This window comes from Bos javanicus, chromosome 14 (assembly GCF_032452875.1).
Source record: "Bos javanicus breed banteng chromosome 14, ARS-OSU_banteng_1.0, whole genome shotgun sequence".
NCBI lineage: Eukaryota > Metazoa > Chordata > Mammalia > Artiodactyla > Bovidae > Bos > Bos javanicus.
Window position 1 is genome coordinate 81,547,817 of NC_083881.1, and position 16,817 is coordinate 81,564,633.

General features: G+C 43.9%; 1 protein-coding gene across 7 annotated transcripts in view; it reads left to right on the forward strand.

Moving 5' to 3' along the window:
- The window catches only part of COL14A1 (collagen type XIV alpha 1 chain), a 233,440-nt gene that overhangs the window by 57,834 nt on the left and 158,789 nt on the right, over positions 1–16,817 (forward strand). For all 7 annotated transcript variants that reach the window (XR_009740970.1, XR_009740971.1, XM_061439527.1 and 4 more), the window contains exons 7-12: positions 362–481; positions 2,439–2,603; positions 5,615–5,776; positions 11,535–11,686; positions 12,837–12,966; positions 14,993–15,138. Coding sequence is in view for 5 of the 7 variants with exons in the window: in XM_061439527.1 (XP_061295511.1) it covers positions 362–481; positions 2,439–2,603; positions 5,615–5,776; positions 11,535–11,686; positions 12,837–12,966; positions 14,993–15,138 (875 nt within the window). In the remaining 2 variants the exon portion in view is untranslated. The remainder of the gene's footprint in view (positions 1–361; positions 482–2,438; positions 2,604–5,614; positions 5,777–11,534; positions 11,687–12,836; positions 12,967–14,992; positions 15,139–16,817) is intronic.

Here is a 16,817-nt window from a genome sequence, read left to right on the forward strand (position 1 = left end):
TGTATAAGCTGGTATCAATATTACCTCAATTAAAAAAATTAAATACATCTAGACCTTTTATCTACAAACATGATCAGACTTTTTAAAAATGCTAAGTTCCTGATTGGGTGCCTACTTCTAGATGTCTGGAAAATGTATACATTCCATCAGCCTCCAGGTATGTTGAAAATTCTTTAAATTGATGTCAGGAACTCACTTTGAAATTTCTCAGGGAGGCAGAGAAAAAAATGTTGCAAAACTTAGCCACCCCACCCCGCCTCAAAAAACACTGGGCCTTCATCATTCTAGTCTCTCGAATGGTCCACTGGGCCTTCGAGTAACCCTTCATTTCTGGGTGGGCTTTCTCGTCCTTCTTTTCCAGGCCTGGCTCAGTACAGTGGTGACCCCAGGATCGAATGGCACTTGAATGCCTTTAACAGCAAAGACGAGGTGATCGACGCTGTCCGCAATCTACCGTACAAGGGCGGAAATACTCTCACAGGTATGCTTTTGTTTAGTCCACGTTTTTGGCGGCATGTCTTGCCAAAGCAGAGTTGTATTACTTCATTTTTGTCACTGTGTATGTCTTAGCATAGTATTTTTAAAGCAAGCTAGCCTTTAAAGTTTTAAATGGCTCTTGTCTCTAACTCACATTAGAAGTCGCATGCAGAAACCTCATCCCTTTCGCTCTACAAATGTAACGTCCCAGGAAGGGCTTGGTTGAGCTGGAAGAGTACCCAGCAGTCCTTGGCGCTGACAGCCTTAGTAGCCGTCTTAACCCTTTTCAATTCATTTTCCTTTCTGTTTTGTACCCGTTTTCTCCTCCAGTCACCCTGTCAATTTAATAAAAACAAAATCCTACCTAAATTTTAAAGGAAAATAATTTCTTTGTCCTTACTCTGCAGTCAATGGTTATCATGAAAATATTTATGGAGCTTTGGCTCACCAGCTTTTTTGATAAATGAGTCTAGTCAGTCTTTAGCATCTGCAGCTTTGACCAACCAGGGATCAGAAATGTGTGGGGAAAAAATTCCAGAAAGTTCCTAAAAGCAAAGCTTGAATTTGTCACATGCTAGTAACTAGTGTCCTTGCCTGGAGAATCCCAGGGATGGGGGAGCCTGGTGGGCTGCCGTCTATGGGGTCGGGCAGAGTCGGACACGACTGAAGCAACTTAGCAGCAGCAGCAGCAGCAACTATTTACACAGCGTTTGTATTGTGTTTGTTATTGTAAATAATCTAGAGATGGCGCAGAGTATGCATGTAGGTTACATGCAGATACTACGTCATTTTACGTAAGGGACCTGGGCATCTGTGGGTTTGGGTGTTGTGGGGGGTCCTAGAACCAACCCTTCTGTGGATACCAAGGAACTACTGTAATGTAAGAGCATTTATATTGCAATTATCCATGGCCCAACCCCAAGGGCTTGCCTCGTGTCTCAGCTGGTAAAGAATCTGCCTGCACTGCAGGAGACCTGGGTTCGATACCTGGGTTGGGAAGATCCCCTGGAGGAGGGAAAGGCTACTCACTCCAGTATTCTGGCCTGGAGAATTTGTGGACTGTACAGTCCATGGGGTCACAAAGAGTCAGACACAACTGAGCGACTTTCACGTTCAACCCAAGGCGTTATCACAGGTTTTAACCCTTACATGCTGTTTCCTTCTATAGACCCACAATGTGGATGCTCAGTTTAAACAATAGAGATGCTGTCATTGAATTTTAAATAAACCACTGAAATCCTGATCAGTACTTTGCCAGTTTGAGGCGTAGTCTAACAAGTTTTTTGTTAATACAACAAAACTGTATTAAGCATGAATTGCATAACATTATTCAGCATTTCTTATTTTTGAGGAGTGAAGAATGTCATACTCAAAAGTCAGGAGTTCAATTACCACTTTAGATCTCCCCTTCTACCCCCATAAAGCAGAGAATCTGTGGTTCCTTTAGATTACCATGAACAAAATGAAAAGTGTAGCCATAATATTTGGGACAGTTGCTCCTGTGAGGGTATTCTTGGTTCATTGTAAATTAGAGAGGTTTAGATTTTCTTTTCTTTTTTTTTTTACTTTTTATTGATTTGTTTTTTTGGCTGTGCCATGTGGCATGTAGGGTCTTAGTTCCCCAACCAGGGATCAAACTCACACCCCCAGCATTGGAAGTCTTAACCAAGGTGTAGATTTCTTGTGTGCAAACCTGTCAGCATTCATTGTCTAGGAATCCATTGTTCTTTATAAATACTAGTTTCTGAAATGATGCAGTATTCATAATTTTTATTACCTGTTTTGGTGGATTTTAGTGTTTCATCAGATTCGTTAAAAAATAGTTCATTGTAAAAATGAAGATAAAAGTTCACATCTAATAAAAGCTCTTCTTTCTCATCTTGTGATTACGTTTTGGAGAATTGAAAGCCTTTTTATTTGAAATGGTTGGCTTGTCTTTATTTTTCCTTGTTTTCTCCTAGGTCTTGCTTTGAATTACATTTTTGAAAACAGTTTTAAACCGGAAGCGGGAGCAAGGACTGGAGTGTCCAAAATTGGCATTTTAATCACAGACGGAAAGTCCCAAGATGATATCATTCCACCATCCAGAAACCTTCGTGAATCTGGTGTAGAGCTGTTTGCCATAGGTACGTGTTAATTATGGTCTTGTTTCAACAATGGCCGTGGACACCCAACCATTAAAGCTGTATATAATGCAGTTCACTGAAAGCCAAGAGACCTGAGCGCTTTCCAGTCTTTTTTTAAACAAATGTATTGCGTTTAGTTGATCTACAAGCTTGTGTTAGTTTCTTGCGTAAAGTGACTCAGTTACACACGTGATCTATCCACTGTCTTTTAGATTCTTTCCCCATGTAGCTTACTGCAGAGTGTTGAGTAGAGTTCCCTGTATACAGTAGGTCCTTGTTAGTTATCTATTGTATATGTGTATAGACGACTCTCCCAATTTATCCCTTCCCTCTCCACCCCGTTGGGTCTACTCATAACCAGTCATGTGATCTGAGTCTGACTCCTCACATTAAAAATGGAAGTGGCGGAACTGAAGGATCTTACTGTGTGAGAATCTCTAGGCTGAGACACCACACATGAAGTGTTGTGAAAAGCATAAAGTGAAAAGGTTAGGTCCATAATTGTTAGCCTTTAATTAGTCAAGACTTTTCTCTTTCGAATCACTTAATAGCTCTCTCTTCTCTGATAGTGTAGAGAGAAAGCAATCAAAGAATTGAGGTCTTGTAGCTAAGAAAGCACAGAGTCGTAGATGTGCAGGATTATTTCTTTGAAAATAACCCTGCGTAGGTGTAGGTATGTGGGAAGAATACACATGGCACATGTAGGATAATGCGTAATATTTAGCTGATGCAACTTTGCTCCTGATTAAATTGTTTACATTGTCTTTGGTGATACGAAGGCCTTCTATTTAGTAGAGACTGAAAAGAAAAAAAAAGAAACAATTCCTCTGACTCATTTCTAGATTTGTCACTCAAAGTGTGGTTCATAGCATGTTTCATTGGAGAAGTATTTGCTTATTTGCTGGATGGCAGGCGTTGTGGTGGGTGATGGAGCATACAGATGAACAAGATAAATCCTTCCAAAACAAATTCCTTCCAAGTCATGATGGCCGTTTCCTCACTTTTCCATGCTCTTTACAACAGTGAAGCTGTTTTGTTTGGAGAGGTGAGAGAGAGAGGCATTTGGGGCTTATTGTCTCTAGAATATTCTTAAATGAATCCAGACTTGGTTTTAACTGAATGCTATGAAAACTATTATTGACATTAAGCTCATTGCTTCAGCATGCATGGTGTTATTTTGTTATTGTAGACACAGATCCAACAGTGCATTTTAGAAGCTATTGTAGAAGTCTTTCAGTCAAGGAACATCAGGGAGATTTGATTTAATTTTTATTTTTAATTTTGCTGTACTTTTGTTCAACAACAATCCCTACAGAAGACTTACACTAACAGGGGATTAATTTATGTGTTTACTCTCCATTCTGTGGTCTCGTTAATAACGAATGGATGAGTTAAAGTGAACTCATCCAGTCGTGATTTGGAATTTTTCTCTCTTTTTCTCTGGGAATTACCTGGAAATCAGTAGTGTTCATTTTCTTATAACCTCCTAAAGCAAATCGTTCAGAAACAATTGACTCTTTGTTACTCAGTCTGTTGAAGCTGTCAGATAAATTAAATGGCACATGGCCAGGCATCTAAGAAGTAATTACCGTTGCCTCAGGTAATCTCTCTTCCTTGCTTCTCCCTTACCTCTTTTTAACATCCGTAGATAATTGCAGTGACAAGGATTTTTAAAGAAATGTTCCTTCTCCTGGAGAAGAGAAATCTACATTTACACTCATGAAACCCAACCTTGTGTCTTTTTCATTTTTTTAAAGAATTTTTAAAATTTATTTTTATCAGTTGACTGTTTTATTTACTTATTTTAAATTTTGGGCAAACCCCGTGGAATATGGGCTCTTATTTCCCCGTCCAGGGATCAAACTCACATCCCTGGCACTGCAAAGCTGGAGGGCTGCTGGGGAAGTCTCCCCTTTCTAGATTCAACCGTGATACATGCCGTCTTCTGAGGTGCAGCTTGATAGGGTCGTTAAGGGCATACGACTTGGGATCCAGATTGCCTGAGTGGAAGCCTTGCTGTATATTTACTGGCTGTGTTTCCTCGAGCAAGTGAATTAACCTCTCGTCAGCTCACTTATCTGTAAGATGGGAGAAACAGTGATGCCCAACTCACAGGACTGACTGTGAGGATTAAATGTGTCACTATGAGGAAAACACCGCCACGCCTGGGGCATGGGGAGCACACTTTAAGGCTAGCATCCACAGCTGTGACAGACCGAAAATTCCCTGAAGGACAAGGATTTTCTGTCTCGGTTTAAGTAAGCTAAGGTTTATAGAAATTTAAGCCTGAGGTTCTGATAGTGTAGAGGACTGGTTTAATTCCTATTGCTTCTGCAACATTTATGAAAGACGGAAGTCAGTTTCATCAATACATCCTCCAAAACTTGGGTCTCCTGCATTGCAGGCAGATTCTTTACTGTCTGAGCCACCGTGGAAGCCCAAGATGGGCTGAAGAAAGTTAAGATTTAGTAATCTGGGGACTTCCTTGGGGGTGCAGTCGATAAGAATCCACCTGCCTGTGCAGGGGACACGGGTTTGATCCCCAGTCGGGGAAGATTCTGCATGCCCCAGAGCACTGAGCCCTGTGCTGCAAATACTGGAGCCCATGTGCCTAGGGCCTGGGCACCAAGTGGAGCCCTACCAGGAGAAGCCCGTGTACCAGATCGGGAGTGGGCTCCTCTGTCCACAACCAGAGAAGCCCGTGTACCAGCTCGAGCGTGGGCTCTGCTCTCCAGGCCAGAGAAAGGCGTGCAGTAACGGAGACCCAGTGCAGCCAAAAATAACTGACTGACTAAATAAGTAGAGCGGTGTGTCCGTGTCCAAATAAAGAAAAAAAGATTTAATCATTTAATCATTTGAAAGGGACTTCGAAGAAACAATCTGCCGGGAGACGTGCCTCTTGCGAGAAAAGGCGCGTTGGTCGGGGTGCGGACTGGCGGGTCGCAGCGTAGAGTACCGTCACTAGGAGGCTCCCGGTGACCCTCCGACCCTCCCTGTCGTCCCCAACGCAGGGGTGAAAAACGCGGACGAGAAGGAGCTGCAGGAGATCGCCTCCGAGCCGGACAGCACGCACGTGTACAACGTGGCCGAGTTTGACCTGATGCACACGGTTGTGGAGAGCCTCACGAGGACTGTGTGCTCCAGGGTGGAGGAGCAGGACCGCGAGATCAAAGGTACGCGAGCCTCTGCCCGCCGGGGCCTCCCTGGGGCGGAGAATGGCCTGTGGGCTCTTCATCCTGGCTTTCCCGGCCGCGCTGTGTGCTTCCACGCTCCGGATCGTCAGAGTAGACAGGGGACGTACGGGGCGGGGGGCGGCGGGGTTAGGGGGTGGGGGTGAGGTGAGGGGCGGGGGGCGGGTGCTTTAAACCACTGGATAGTTGTTTCCATGCTGCTGCATGTAGGCCATCACGCTTCTTTGTTTTTAATTAGATGTTGGACTTTGAGATAATTAAACATCCACATGAAGTTGTAAGAAATGTATAAAGAGTGTGTGATATCTTACTGGTTCTCTCAATGGTGACATATTGCAAAGCCGCAGTATGATGTCACAGGCAGGAAATTCACATTGGTCGAGTCAAGATACAGAATGTTCCTGTGGCAGGATCATTTCTACTGTCCTTCTCCAGCTGTATTCCCTCCCTGCCCCAGCCTCTTCCTAACCGCTGGCCAGCATGGGTCTGTTCTCCCTCTCTAAATGCTTGTCATTTTGGAAATGTTAAATAAATGGAATTACATAGTATGTGAACTTTTGGAATTGGTGTTTTTCACTCAGGATGATTTCCTGGAGGCTCATCCAAGCTGCTGCATGTCCATAGTTCTTGTTTTATTGCTGCATCACGTTTCATGTTATGGCTGCACCACAGTTTGCTTAACCATTCACACATCGAAAGACATCTGAATTCTTTCCATTTTTGGCTGTTACAGAAAAAAAAAAAAAAAGCAGCTATGAACATTCACATGTAGGTTCTTGTATGAACATAAGTTTTCATTTTTCTGGGATGATGCTCAGGAGTGTGACTGCTTCATCACATTACGTGTTCAGTGTAGTTTAGCCTAAGAGCCTGCCAGACTGTCCTCCACCGTGGCTGCCGCGTTCAGCGTTCCCGCGAGCACCGCGTAAGTGACCCTGTTTCTATGCTTGTCACTAACGTTGCTGTTACGGTTTTTATTTTGGCCATTCTGATCGGCATGGAGTGCAATCTCGTTGTGGTTTTAATGTCCATTTCCCGATGGCTAGTGAAGGTGGACATCTTTCCTATGCTTTTTCCCCTATTTTTAAGATTCAAATATTTTTAAAATTTCTTTACCACTTTGTGTTGGTTTCTACCACACAGCAGCGCAAGTCAGCCTCAACTGTGCTCTCGCCTCCGCCCTGACCTCCCTCGCCTCCCCACCCTCCAGGCCTCCCGGGGCCCAGATAGGCTCCCGGTGCAGCGGCTCCTCACCTGCCCTGCTCTCCCCCCGGGTGTGTGCTGGGGGTCCTGGTGCAGCGGCAGCTCCTCCTCGCCAGCCCCTGGTCTCCCCCCGGGTGTGTGCCGGGGCTCCCAGTGCAGCAGCTCCTCACCTGACCTGGTCTCACCCCAGGTGTGTGCTGAGGCTCCTGGTGCAGCAGCAGCTCCTCACCTGCCCTGGTCTCCCCCCGGGTGTGTGCTAGGGCCACTGCTCTCTCCAGTCGTCCCAGCCTCTCCCTTGCCCACTGTGTCCACAGATCCGTTCTCCACCTCTGTGTCTCCATTCCATCCCCGAAGATAGGCTCATCAGTATTGTTCTGGATCCTGTGTGCGTGTGTTAACGCGTATTTCGTGTGCTATTTTGCCTCTGTATATCCTGAAATGTCTGTTCATATCTTTTGCCCACTTTCTAATTGGACTCATTTTGGGGGTGTGTTTTTTTGTGTTAGCTTTTAACTTTTGAGATTTGAGAATTCTTTATTTTCTAGATAATGATCCGTTGTTAGATATGTGTAGATATGTGGTTTGATAACAATAAGTGTGTTAGTCGCTCATTCATGTCCGACTCTTTGCGACCCTGTGGCCTGTAGCCCTCCAGGCTCCCTGTCCCTGGGGTTCTCCAGGCAGGAATGCTGGAGGGGGCAGCCATTCCCTTCTCCAGGAGATGTTCCTGACTCATGGATCGAACCCAGGTCTCCTGCCTAGCAGGCACATTCTTTACTGTCTGAGGCACCAGGGAAGCTGATAGTCCATTCTTAGACAGGTGGTTTGTTAATATTTTCTGCCAATTTGTAGCTTACCTTTTCATCTTTTTAACAAGGTCATTTGCTGAACAAAAGCTTTTAATTTTGATGAGGTCCAGTTTATCAGTTTTTCATTTTAGGATGAGTGCTTGTGGTGTCAAGTCTAAGAACTCTTTACCTGACCTTAAATCCCAAAGAGTTTCCTTTTTATTATTTTTTCAGAAAGTTTTATATTTCACATTTAAAGTTAATTCTTTGTAAAGGATTTGGAGTTTAGTTTAAGGTTCTAACACTACTTGCTAAAAAGGCTGCATTTCTGCCGCTGAATTAATTACCTTGTGGCTTTGTCAGGTAGCGGTTGGGCAGATTCGCATGTGTCTAAATCTGGGTTCTTTATGGTTCCATTTATGTGTCTAACCCTTTTCCAGGATCATACAGTCTTGATTTACTGTGGCTACATAATAAGTCTTGAGATTGAATAGACTGAGTTCTCTCATTTGATTAGCCTTTTACAAAATTGTTTTTGCTACTATGCTTCCTTATATTCCATATAAATATTAGAGTAATATTTACATAATATACTGTATAATTTATACAATAATATAAATATTAGAATAATTTTTATTCTACAAAATATCTTATTGGGACTTTGATGGAAAGTGCATTAAATCAATTCTCAATTATCAAATACCAACTTGGGAAGAACTGACCTCTTTAATCTGTTGATTTGTTTAGTCCACAAACATGTCAAATCCTTTCACTTGTTTAGATATCTTTGAGTTCCATCAGCATTTTGTAGTTTTCAGGATATAATTTCTGTACAGATTCTGTTCCGCTGACTTTTAGTATTTTATTTTGAGAAAGTTTAGTTGTATTTTTAATGTTGGTGGTGTTCACATTTTTATTGCTAGTGTGTGCAGATCTATTTATGTTTTGGTATGCATGTATCCGATAACTTTGTTAGGTCTCTTTTGACACCAGCCTGGAGCGAAAGGGGAGGGTGCCTGGATGCTAGCGCACGGGGTTGGAAGTCCAGCTCTTCTAGTGGTGTCTGTGGATAGCACATGCAGGGTGAGATGGGGGGTTTGTCACTGTCTGTAAGGGACAGTTATCTCCTCCCTCTTTGATCTTTCCCCCATCACCCCGGCTGTGTGATGGGATCAGAGTAAACGTAGGCCCCAGTTACAGTCAGGAAGGGTGGGGTCTTGCTTCCACTTGACCTGGGTTGGCACGGGTGGGATGGGGCCACAGTGGGTTTTTTTCCTATGGTGTTTTTCTAGACTAGAGCTGTTGTTGCCTAAAAGCTTTTTGTCTTGGCGGGCTGCTCCTTTCCTGGTCCTTTGCCTAGAGAGAGCAGGCTTCGTTGGATTGTTTTTGTCTGTATTTGTCTGTGTTTCTAGGTGGCTGGATTCCTTAGCTCTGTGTTTGAGATACAGGAGGCGAAAGGCACCTCGGGAAACACCACTGCACCATTCTGTGGGTCCCACGGCCCCTTGCCCATCCACCATCTCCTTCTCAGGAACTTAGGCTTGACTTACAGTTCCCAGAAATGTGAGCTGCACTCGGCGGGGATTGTAGGAAGGAGCCCTGCGCTCTGTCTTCTGGGAGCTCGGCCATCACAGGTCTTGACCCTTGTTCCCTGTGATATCCGTGGGCTGCAGGGTGCATCTGACTCCCAGGGGTGCAATCTGAGCAGGAGACATCCAGACCCTTCTCTGAGAGTCTGGCCCTGCTCCCGCCTGTGCTGTGTCCGGGGCGGGACGACTCAGGCGGCCTGCGCGTCTGTCTCTCTCTCATCATCCCTCTTGCCCTGGACCGGGACTCTTCAGACTAGGCTGAGCAGCCAAGTAGTGGTTCCCTGGGCAAACTTCTCTGAGGCACTTAGCGACACCATTTTTGTCGTTGCTGTTCAGTCGCTCAGTCGTGTCCAGCTCTTTTGCGACCCCATGGGCTGTAGCCCAGAGGCTCCTCTGTCCATGGGATTCCCCAGATGAGAATACGGGGATGAGTTGCTGTTTCCTTCTCCAGCGGATCTTCCTGACCCAGGAATCGAACCTGTATCTCCTGCATTGGCAGAAGGATTCTTTACCACTGAGCAACCAAGGAAGCCCGAGACTGTTTTAGAGCCTAAATTTTCCCACAAAAAATCTCTACATGTGGTTGCTTGTAAGGCGTGCTTAATAAAGTACTTGATCGTAGTTATTGTTTAATAACTATGTTTCTCCCCATTATTATGACTGCTAAAGTCCCTTTAAATAAGTGCCCCTAGCAGATAAGAAATCCTAAATTTCCAGGACTTTGAACTTTACGGGTCCCAAATCTTTTTCAGACCCACTGTTATAACGTGTATATAACACTCAAAGTGCTTACATAATGTGTAGCTGATAGTGGACATTCAGAATATGTTTGTTGCTTTTCCTTCTCTTTTTACTTTAGAATGTTGGCCATTTGTTGAGTTGAAGTCTTCAGTAGAGAGAATAAATCCTCTACTGCTCAAAAACACAAGCTCTTATGTCAAGAAGGTTACATATAAATCTCAGCTCTGATACTTACCAATTGTGAGACTTGGGCAAGTTATTTAACATCATTCTGACTTGGTTTTCTCACCTGAAAAATGGGAACAATAATAGCATTTACTGAGAACTAAATGAGGGAAGACTTCTGAAGATATCAGAAGCGTATCTTTAGATACACAATTCAATGTTATGTTTTTTTTGTTGTTGTTCTTGTTTTTTGCTATTCGACAGCAGTGTCTTTAAGAAAGTTCCTTAGAGTCAAGGACTATGTCTTATTTAAGTTACTTAGAGCCTAGCATAGTGATTGATGCCGAATAGGCGCTTAAATGTTTCAATGAAGAAATGTAGTCCAGGCAGGCCTTGTTTTATTGTGCTTCTCCTTGTTGCACTTTGCAGGTATGTATTAAAAAATACATCCAAAAAATTTCAAAACATTGGAGGTTTGTGGCAACCTTCTGTTGAGCAAGCCTGTTGGTGCCATTTTCCCAAAAGCGGTATTTTTAAATTAAGTGTGTTGTTTTTTAGACGTAATGCTAGCTTCCCAGGGGGCACTAGTGGTAGAGAAGCAGTCTGCCAGTGCAGGAGAGGTCAGAGTCTCGGGTTCCATCCCTGGGTGTGGAAGATCCCCTGGAGGAGGGCGTGGCAACCCACTCTGGTATTCTTGCCTGGAGAATCCCATGGACAGAGGAGCCTGGTGGGCTACAGGTCATCAGATTGCAAAGAGCTGGACACAACTGAAGCAACTTAGCATGTATGCATACGAAGAGTAAACCTAAGTTTTTTATGTATTGGGAAATAAAAAAATTGTGTGACTTGCTTTCTTACAGTGGCCTGGAACTGAACCCACAGTATCTCTGAGGTATGCCTGTAATGAATTAAAGCCCAAAGCCTAAAGTGAAGTCGCTCAGTCGTGTCCAGCTCTTTGCGACCCCATGGACTGTAGCCCGCCAGGCTCTGCCATCCATGGGATTTCTCAGGCAAAAATACTGGAGTGGGTTGCCGTTTCCTTCTGCAGGGGATCTTCCCGACCCAGGGACTGAACCCGGGTTCCCGGCTTTGCAGGCAGACTCTCTACCAGCTGAGCCCCCAGTACTGAATTAATTTACTAGAGATGAAAATCTTGGAAGCAGCATAAACAATTATTTCTTACTAGTGGAGTTTCTTAGGTTCATAAAATTTAACTTTGGGAAAAAGGTTCATTTTCTGTGTTTTTTGATTTAGCCTCAGCCCTTGCCACCGTGGGGCCGCCTACAGAACTGATGACTTCTGAAGTCACTGCCAGGAGCTTTATGGTTAACTGGACTCATGCCCCCGGAAAAGTGGAAAAATACAGAATCGTGTATTACCCTACCAGGGGTGGCAAACCAGAGGAGGTAAGAAGGAGACAGCATTTTCAAGCCATGTATTCTGAGGCTCTCAGGTTTTGTACAGTAGTCAAGATAAGGCAGAAGTGGATATATAAGCAGATTATTCTGTCACAAGCATTTACAGTTGTTGGACTGAATCCATTTCCATGTGTCCAGGTTTTCTTCTGTCTCAAGCTTATGGTATTTACATCTTCTCCTCTTATTTCCATCAAAGAACCTGCAGAACTGGTCATGTATCCATTTCTAACACAACTTACACTGACTTAGTTTTTTTTGTAATTTAAGAAATGAAAGAGTTCAAAGGCAAAGAGAATCAGTCGTTCATTATCTGGCTAGAGCCCCCTTTGCTATTGATGTTTTCTTTCTACTTTGGGAGTGGTCTGAACTTTCTGCCTTAAGGAAGTCTGTGTGTTCCACATAATGTGGTCACGTAATCCTTCAAGGTTTGGGATTTTCTGGATGTTTGCGGAAATCAGTGCAAATGAGAAGCATCATGAAGTGTCTGTGATGGGCCCTTCTCACTAGTCGCCATCACAAGAGAGACCATCTATTGCCAGATGACTGAATGGTTCCCATTTCCTAATCTGTGATATACAAATTCACAGGAAATATGACAAGATGTGATGAAATCTCCCTGTCTCTTTTTTTGACATTCTCATCTTTTGTTGTTCTAACCTCTGATTGGCCTCAGCGTGTTTCAGTTTTCTTCTGCATTATGGCAGGACTTATGACCTTTAAAGTGTTAGATTCTAGAGATTATGTCATCCAGACTAAGAAAAAAAAACAAACCACAGTGCTTCCAATAGCTCTATCTTTTTCATGACTAATAACCCTCTTATACGCTTCCCAAGACCCCAGGGGAAAATATCACATGTCACCTGTTACTAAGTGGGTGTGATTAGGATAGCAGTTAGGTTAGGAATGACACGGTTTTCATTAGGTGTGACCCAGGGAGGGACTCTTGGACATTTTCCATGGAAGGTGAGTCCCATGATGTGAGAATTCAAGGACAACTGACTGCCATGTGGAGAAGGACATGGTGCAGATAAGAACATGTTTAATGAAAAGTTTTTGCTGGAAGTATTTTTGTTTTTTGACTTTCAGTTTGCATTTGAGAAATTCCATTTTCTCATTCCTCGAACTCCTCTTTAAACAGGTGGTGGTGGATGGACGCGTATCTTCCACGGTGCTGAGAAACTTGATGTCTTTAACTGAATATCAGATAGCAGTCTTTGCCATATATGCTCACACGGCTAGTGAAGGCCTCCGGGGAACCGAAACCACACGTGTGTACTGAATTCTGCCCTCTTCTGATTGGCATAGCATTGTTCAGGCGGCCCGGCTGTGCTCGCAGTTTGCAGGTGCCATATGTTGGGAGGGACATTATAGAACTCCGGTACGTTTAGGAGAGAGAAACCTTAGTGATGAAGGGTGCAAAATACATGTGTTCATGTAATAGACAAATATCTAGTGAGTGCCTATTATAAACCAAGCACCGGGCTTCGGTGTATCAGTAGGAGTAGAGAAGAAGCTCTGCAGCTCTCCTGCCCAGCAGAAGACTGGGGAAATATGTTACATCTGTTTTCATTAGGAATATCACTGTAATTCAAATTTATGAATACTAGTCAGTCGTTTCTTACCTGGGAAAGACCATGATCACAGACACATACACACATGCACACACATTCAGAGAATCCTGGGAAAAGATAACCTTGAGAAACTTGATCGCACACTCATTTCAAACACTGAGTTATTTCAAACACTGAGTTCCTAGTACATGCCCGTCAGGATGCAGACCTGGTCTGCCTCTGGTAGAACGATAGCAATGTAAACAACTCCAGTAACAAGGTACCAGGCACTGTGACAACCACGTTCCACGTCCAGCACATTATTGGATTTATTCCTGAAAACAATTAGTAAGACAGATTTTAACACTCCTACTTTTTTAAAATTTTTGTATTGGAGTTCAGCCAGTTAACAATGTTGTGATAGCTTCTGGTGGAGAGCACAGGGACTCACCACACATACACATGTATCCTGGTTGGTGGTGGTTTTAGTCGCTAAGTTGTGCCCAACTCTTTGCAACCCCATGAACTGTAGCCCGCCGGCTCCTCTGTCCTTGGGGTTTCCCAAGCTAGAACTGGAGTGGGTTGTCATTTCCTTCTCCAGGGGCTCTTCTCAACCCACACATGTATCCATCACCCTCTCAAACTTCCCTCCCATCCAGGCTGCCCTGAGCATTGTAATACTCTTGCTTTGCACAAATACTTTTGCAGCAATTTCTGCCCTTGAGGAGGTTTTAGTCTAGCAAGGGAGAAAATGCAGACCAAGAACATGCAAACCAACTTGTGCAGTGAAGTGCGGCAGGCATGCCGGTGGGAGCGCGGCAGGGAACTGCGCCTGTGAGCAAAGTCCCGGGTTTGACATTGTGCTGGGAAATCTAGCAGGACCTGCAGTCTAGTTGTAAACAATGTTTCATAGTTATTACTGTCATCTTTTAAGCTGGGAACTTGCAGTTTATCCTTAGTCCCTTTCTCCCTGATTCTCCACTATGGCCAGTCTTATTTCTTGATTCTTCTGTTTGTCTCAAGCCCTGTTGTTCCCGACAATCATGTCTCCTCACTCTCTCTGATTGAGTGAGTGTTGAAGAGTGTTTATTTATTCGTGTATCTGTCCAGCCACCTATTCTGTCCTTTAGGAAGTGACCCAACAGCTAGTGTTGGTGGCTGCTGCAGGTCAGACCCTGTGCTTGGGAATGGGCGTAAAACGGTGGTCAGCAGAGTCTCCCTGCTCTTGACTGGCTCCCAGAGAAATGTGACCATCACTCTAATAAGACATAAGAAACTAAAAAATGTCACTTCTGCTTTTAAACATTCATTGTCTTTACCTTTCCCCAAAGGGCTTATATGGCTATGTGAACAGATTCAAGGATAATGTTGTGATAGTTTCAGGAGGACAGCAAAGGGGCTTGGCGGTGCATACAATGTATCCATTCGCGTGGACTGCCCTCCTGTCCAGGCTCGGATAACACTGAGCGGCTTTCCCTGTGCTGTGCAGGAGGTCCTCATCGGTTATCCTTTTTAAATATAACTGTGTGTACATGTCCATCCCACACTCCCTGACTGCCCTTCCCCTGTCCTTCCCCACTGGTAACCATAAGTTTGTTCTCCAACTCTGTGAACCTTAGAGTCTATATATAAGGGATATCATATGATTAAAAAACCCATCACTTTTAGAGCCTGAGCTATAGAGACTTTGAAGTAAGAAAACACACTGATAAACGGCTGACCGTTAACAAATCTCCTCTTGCAGTTTCTTTACCTATAGCTTCCGACCTTGAACTGTACGACGTGACTGAGAACAGTCTGAGGGCGAGATGGAACCCTGTGCCCGGAGCGTCCGGGTACCTGATCCTCTATGCTCCCCTCACGGAGGGCCTGGCCGGGGATGAAAAAGAGGTAACTGCCTGCTGCCTGCTAGAGTCCTAGAATCTTTGGCTTCCTTAGCATTGTTTCTTTTTTTTTAATATAAAAATGTAATGTATACAATTTAGAAAAGTCACGTTAGCCAAAGAAAATAATCACTTGTAAGCCCACCACCTAGAGGTAACCATTGTTAACATTTAGTTAATAGTCTTTTTCAACGCATTTTTAACACAACCAATGGGAATGGTTTTGTAGTTTTCCTTGTGATTTTCCTTTTGCTTGTTTCTGTACCATTAAATCGTATTTTATATAGTCAAAGACTCTGATGCTGGGAGGGATTAGGGGCAGGAAGAAAAGGGGACGACAGAGGATGAGATGGCTGGATGGCATCACCGACTCAATGGACGTGAGTTTGAGTGAACTCTGGGAGATGGTGATGGACAGGGAGGCCTGGCATGCTGTGATTCATGGGGTCGCAAAGAGTCGGACACGACTGAGGGACTGAACTGAACTGAAACAACTTCTTACTATCCCATTGTTGGTTTGTACCAGTTCATGTTTAATTAATCTCCTGTTAATTAGGACATTTAGATAATTTGCTATATAAAAGAATTCCCTGGTGGTACAGTGGTTAGACTTGTGCTTTTACTTCCAGGGTCCAGGTTCAAACCCTGGTTGGGAGATCCTAAAAGCCAGGCCAAAAAAAAAAAGATAATTTGCTATATAAATATACTTTTGGGACTACTTTTAGCATATAACTTTGCATGGTCATCTGATTATTTCCCTAGGATAAATTTCTAAAAGTGAAATTTCTTTTTGCAAAGACTATGCAAGTTATTAAGGCTTATAAATTTTATATAATTTGTATTGCTCTATGCAGTTCACAAATGATTGTGATAGCTTTATGTACACTGACTTTGAAAACTTTGTTTTACTAATTTGAGATATTATAGAGAAACATCGGTTTCCCAGTGACTCAGTGATAAAGAATCCACCTGCCCGTGCAGGAGATGAGGGTTCACTCCCTGGGTGGGGAAGATCCCTTAGAGAAGGACATGACAACCCACGCTGGTGTTCTTGCCTGAAGAATCCCGTGGACGGAGGAGCCTGGCAGGCTACAGTCCGTGGGGCGGCGACAGAGTTGGACGTGACTTAGCGACTAAACAATAGAGAAATATATCTCACGGATGTAGCTTTTTTGCATTTCTTCCATTTTTAATGATGACTCTTTGACCTTTGAATGATAGCTTTTAGTCCTCATTTTTAACATAGGGAACAGTTACTACAGTATAGCTATACAAGGAAGAGAGAGGAGACGGCCGTGAGCTGGAGTGCTGACGAGGCAGGTGGCGTGTATCTGCCAGCGAGTGCAGAACTCGGTTCTCTAACGTCCTCTGAAACCTGCCTCTGGTGACAGAATCCTTTAGGGCCAGGAACATGCTGATTCTAGCATCTAGAACAGAATATGGGTGACTGTATTCTTCCATTTCTGAGTCTTAGACAGTTTTTGCCCACTTAATTTTTTGATCTGAATTTTTTTGGTGGAAGGGAAACTCAAAAATGGTGCTAAAAAGACACACAACTTCACCAGGAAAGAAAACAATTAAAAAGAGGACTTAGCAGTGCACATTCAGCACACCGCTGTACTGCCCGCTTAGTGGCTCAGTCGTGCCCGGCTCCTGGCGCCCTCGTGACTGTGCCCGCCAGGCTCC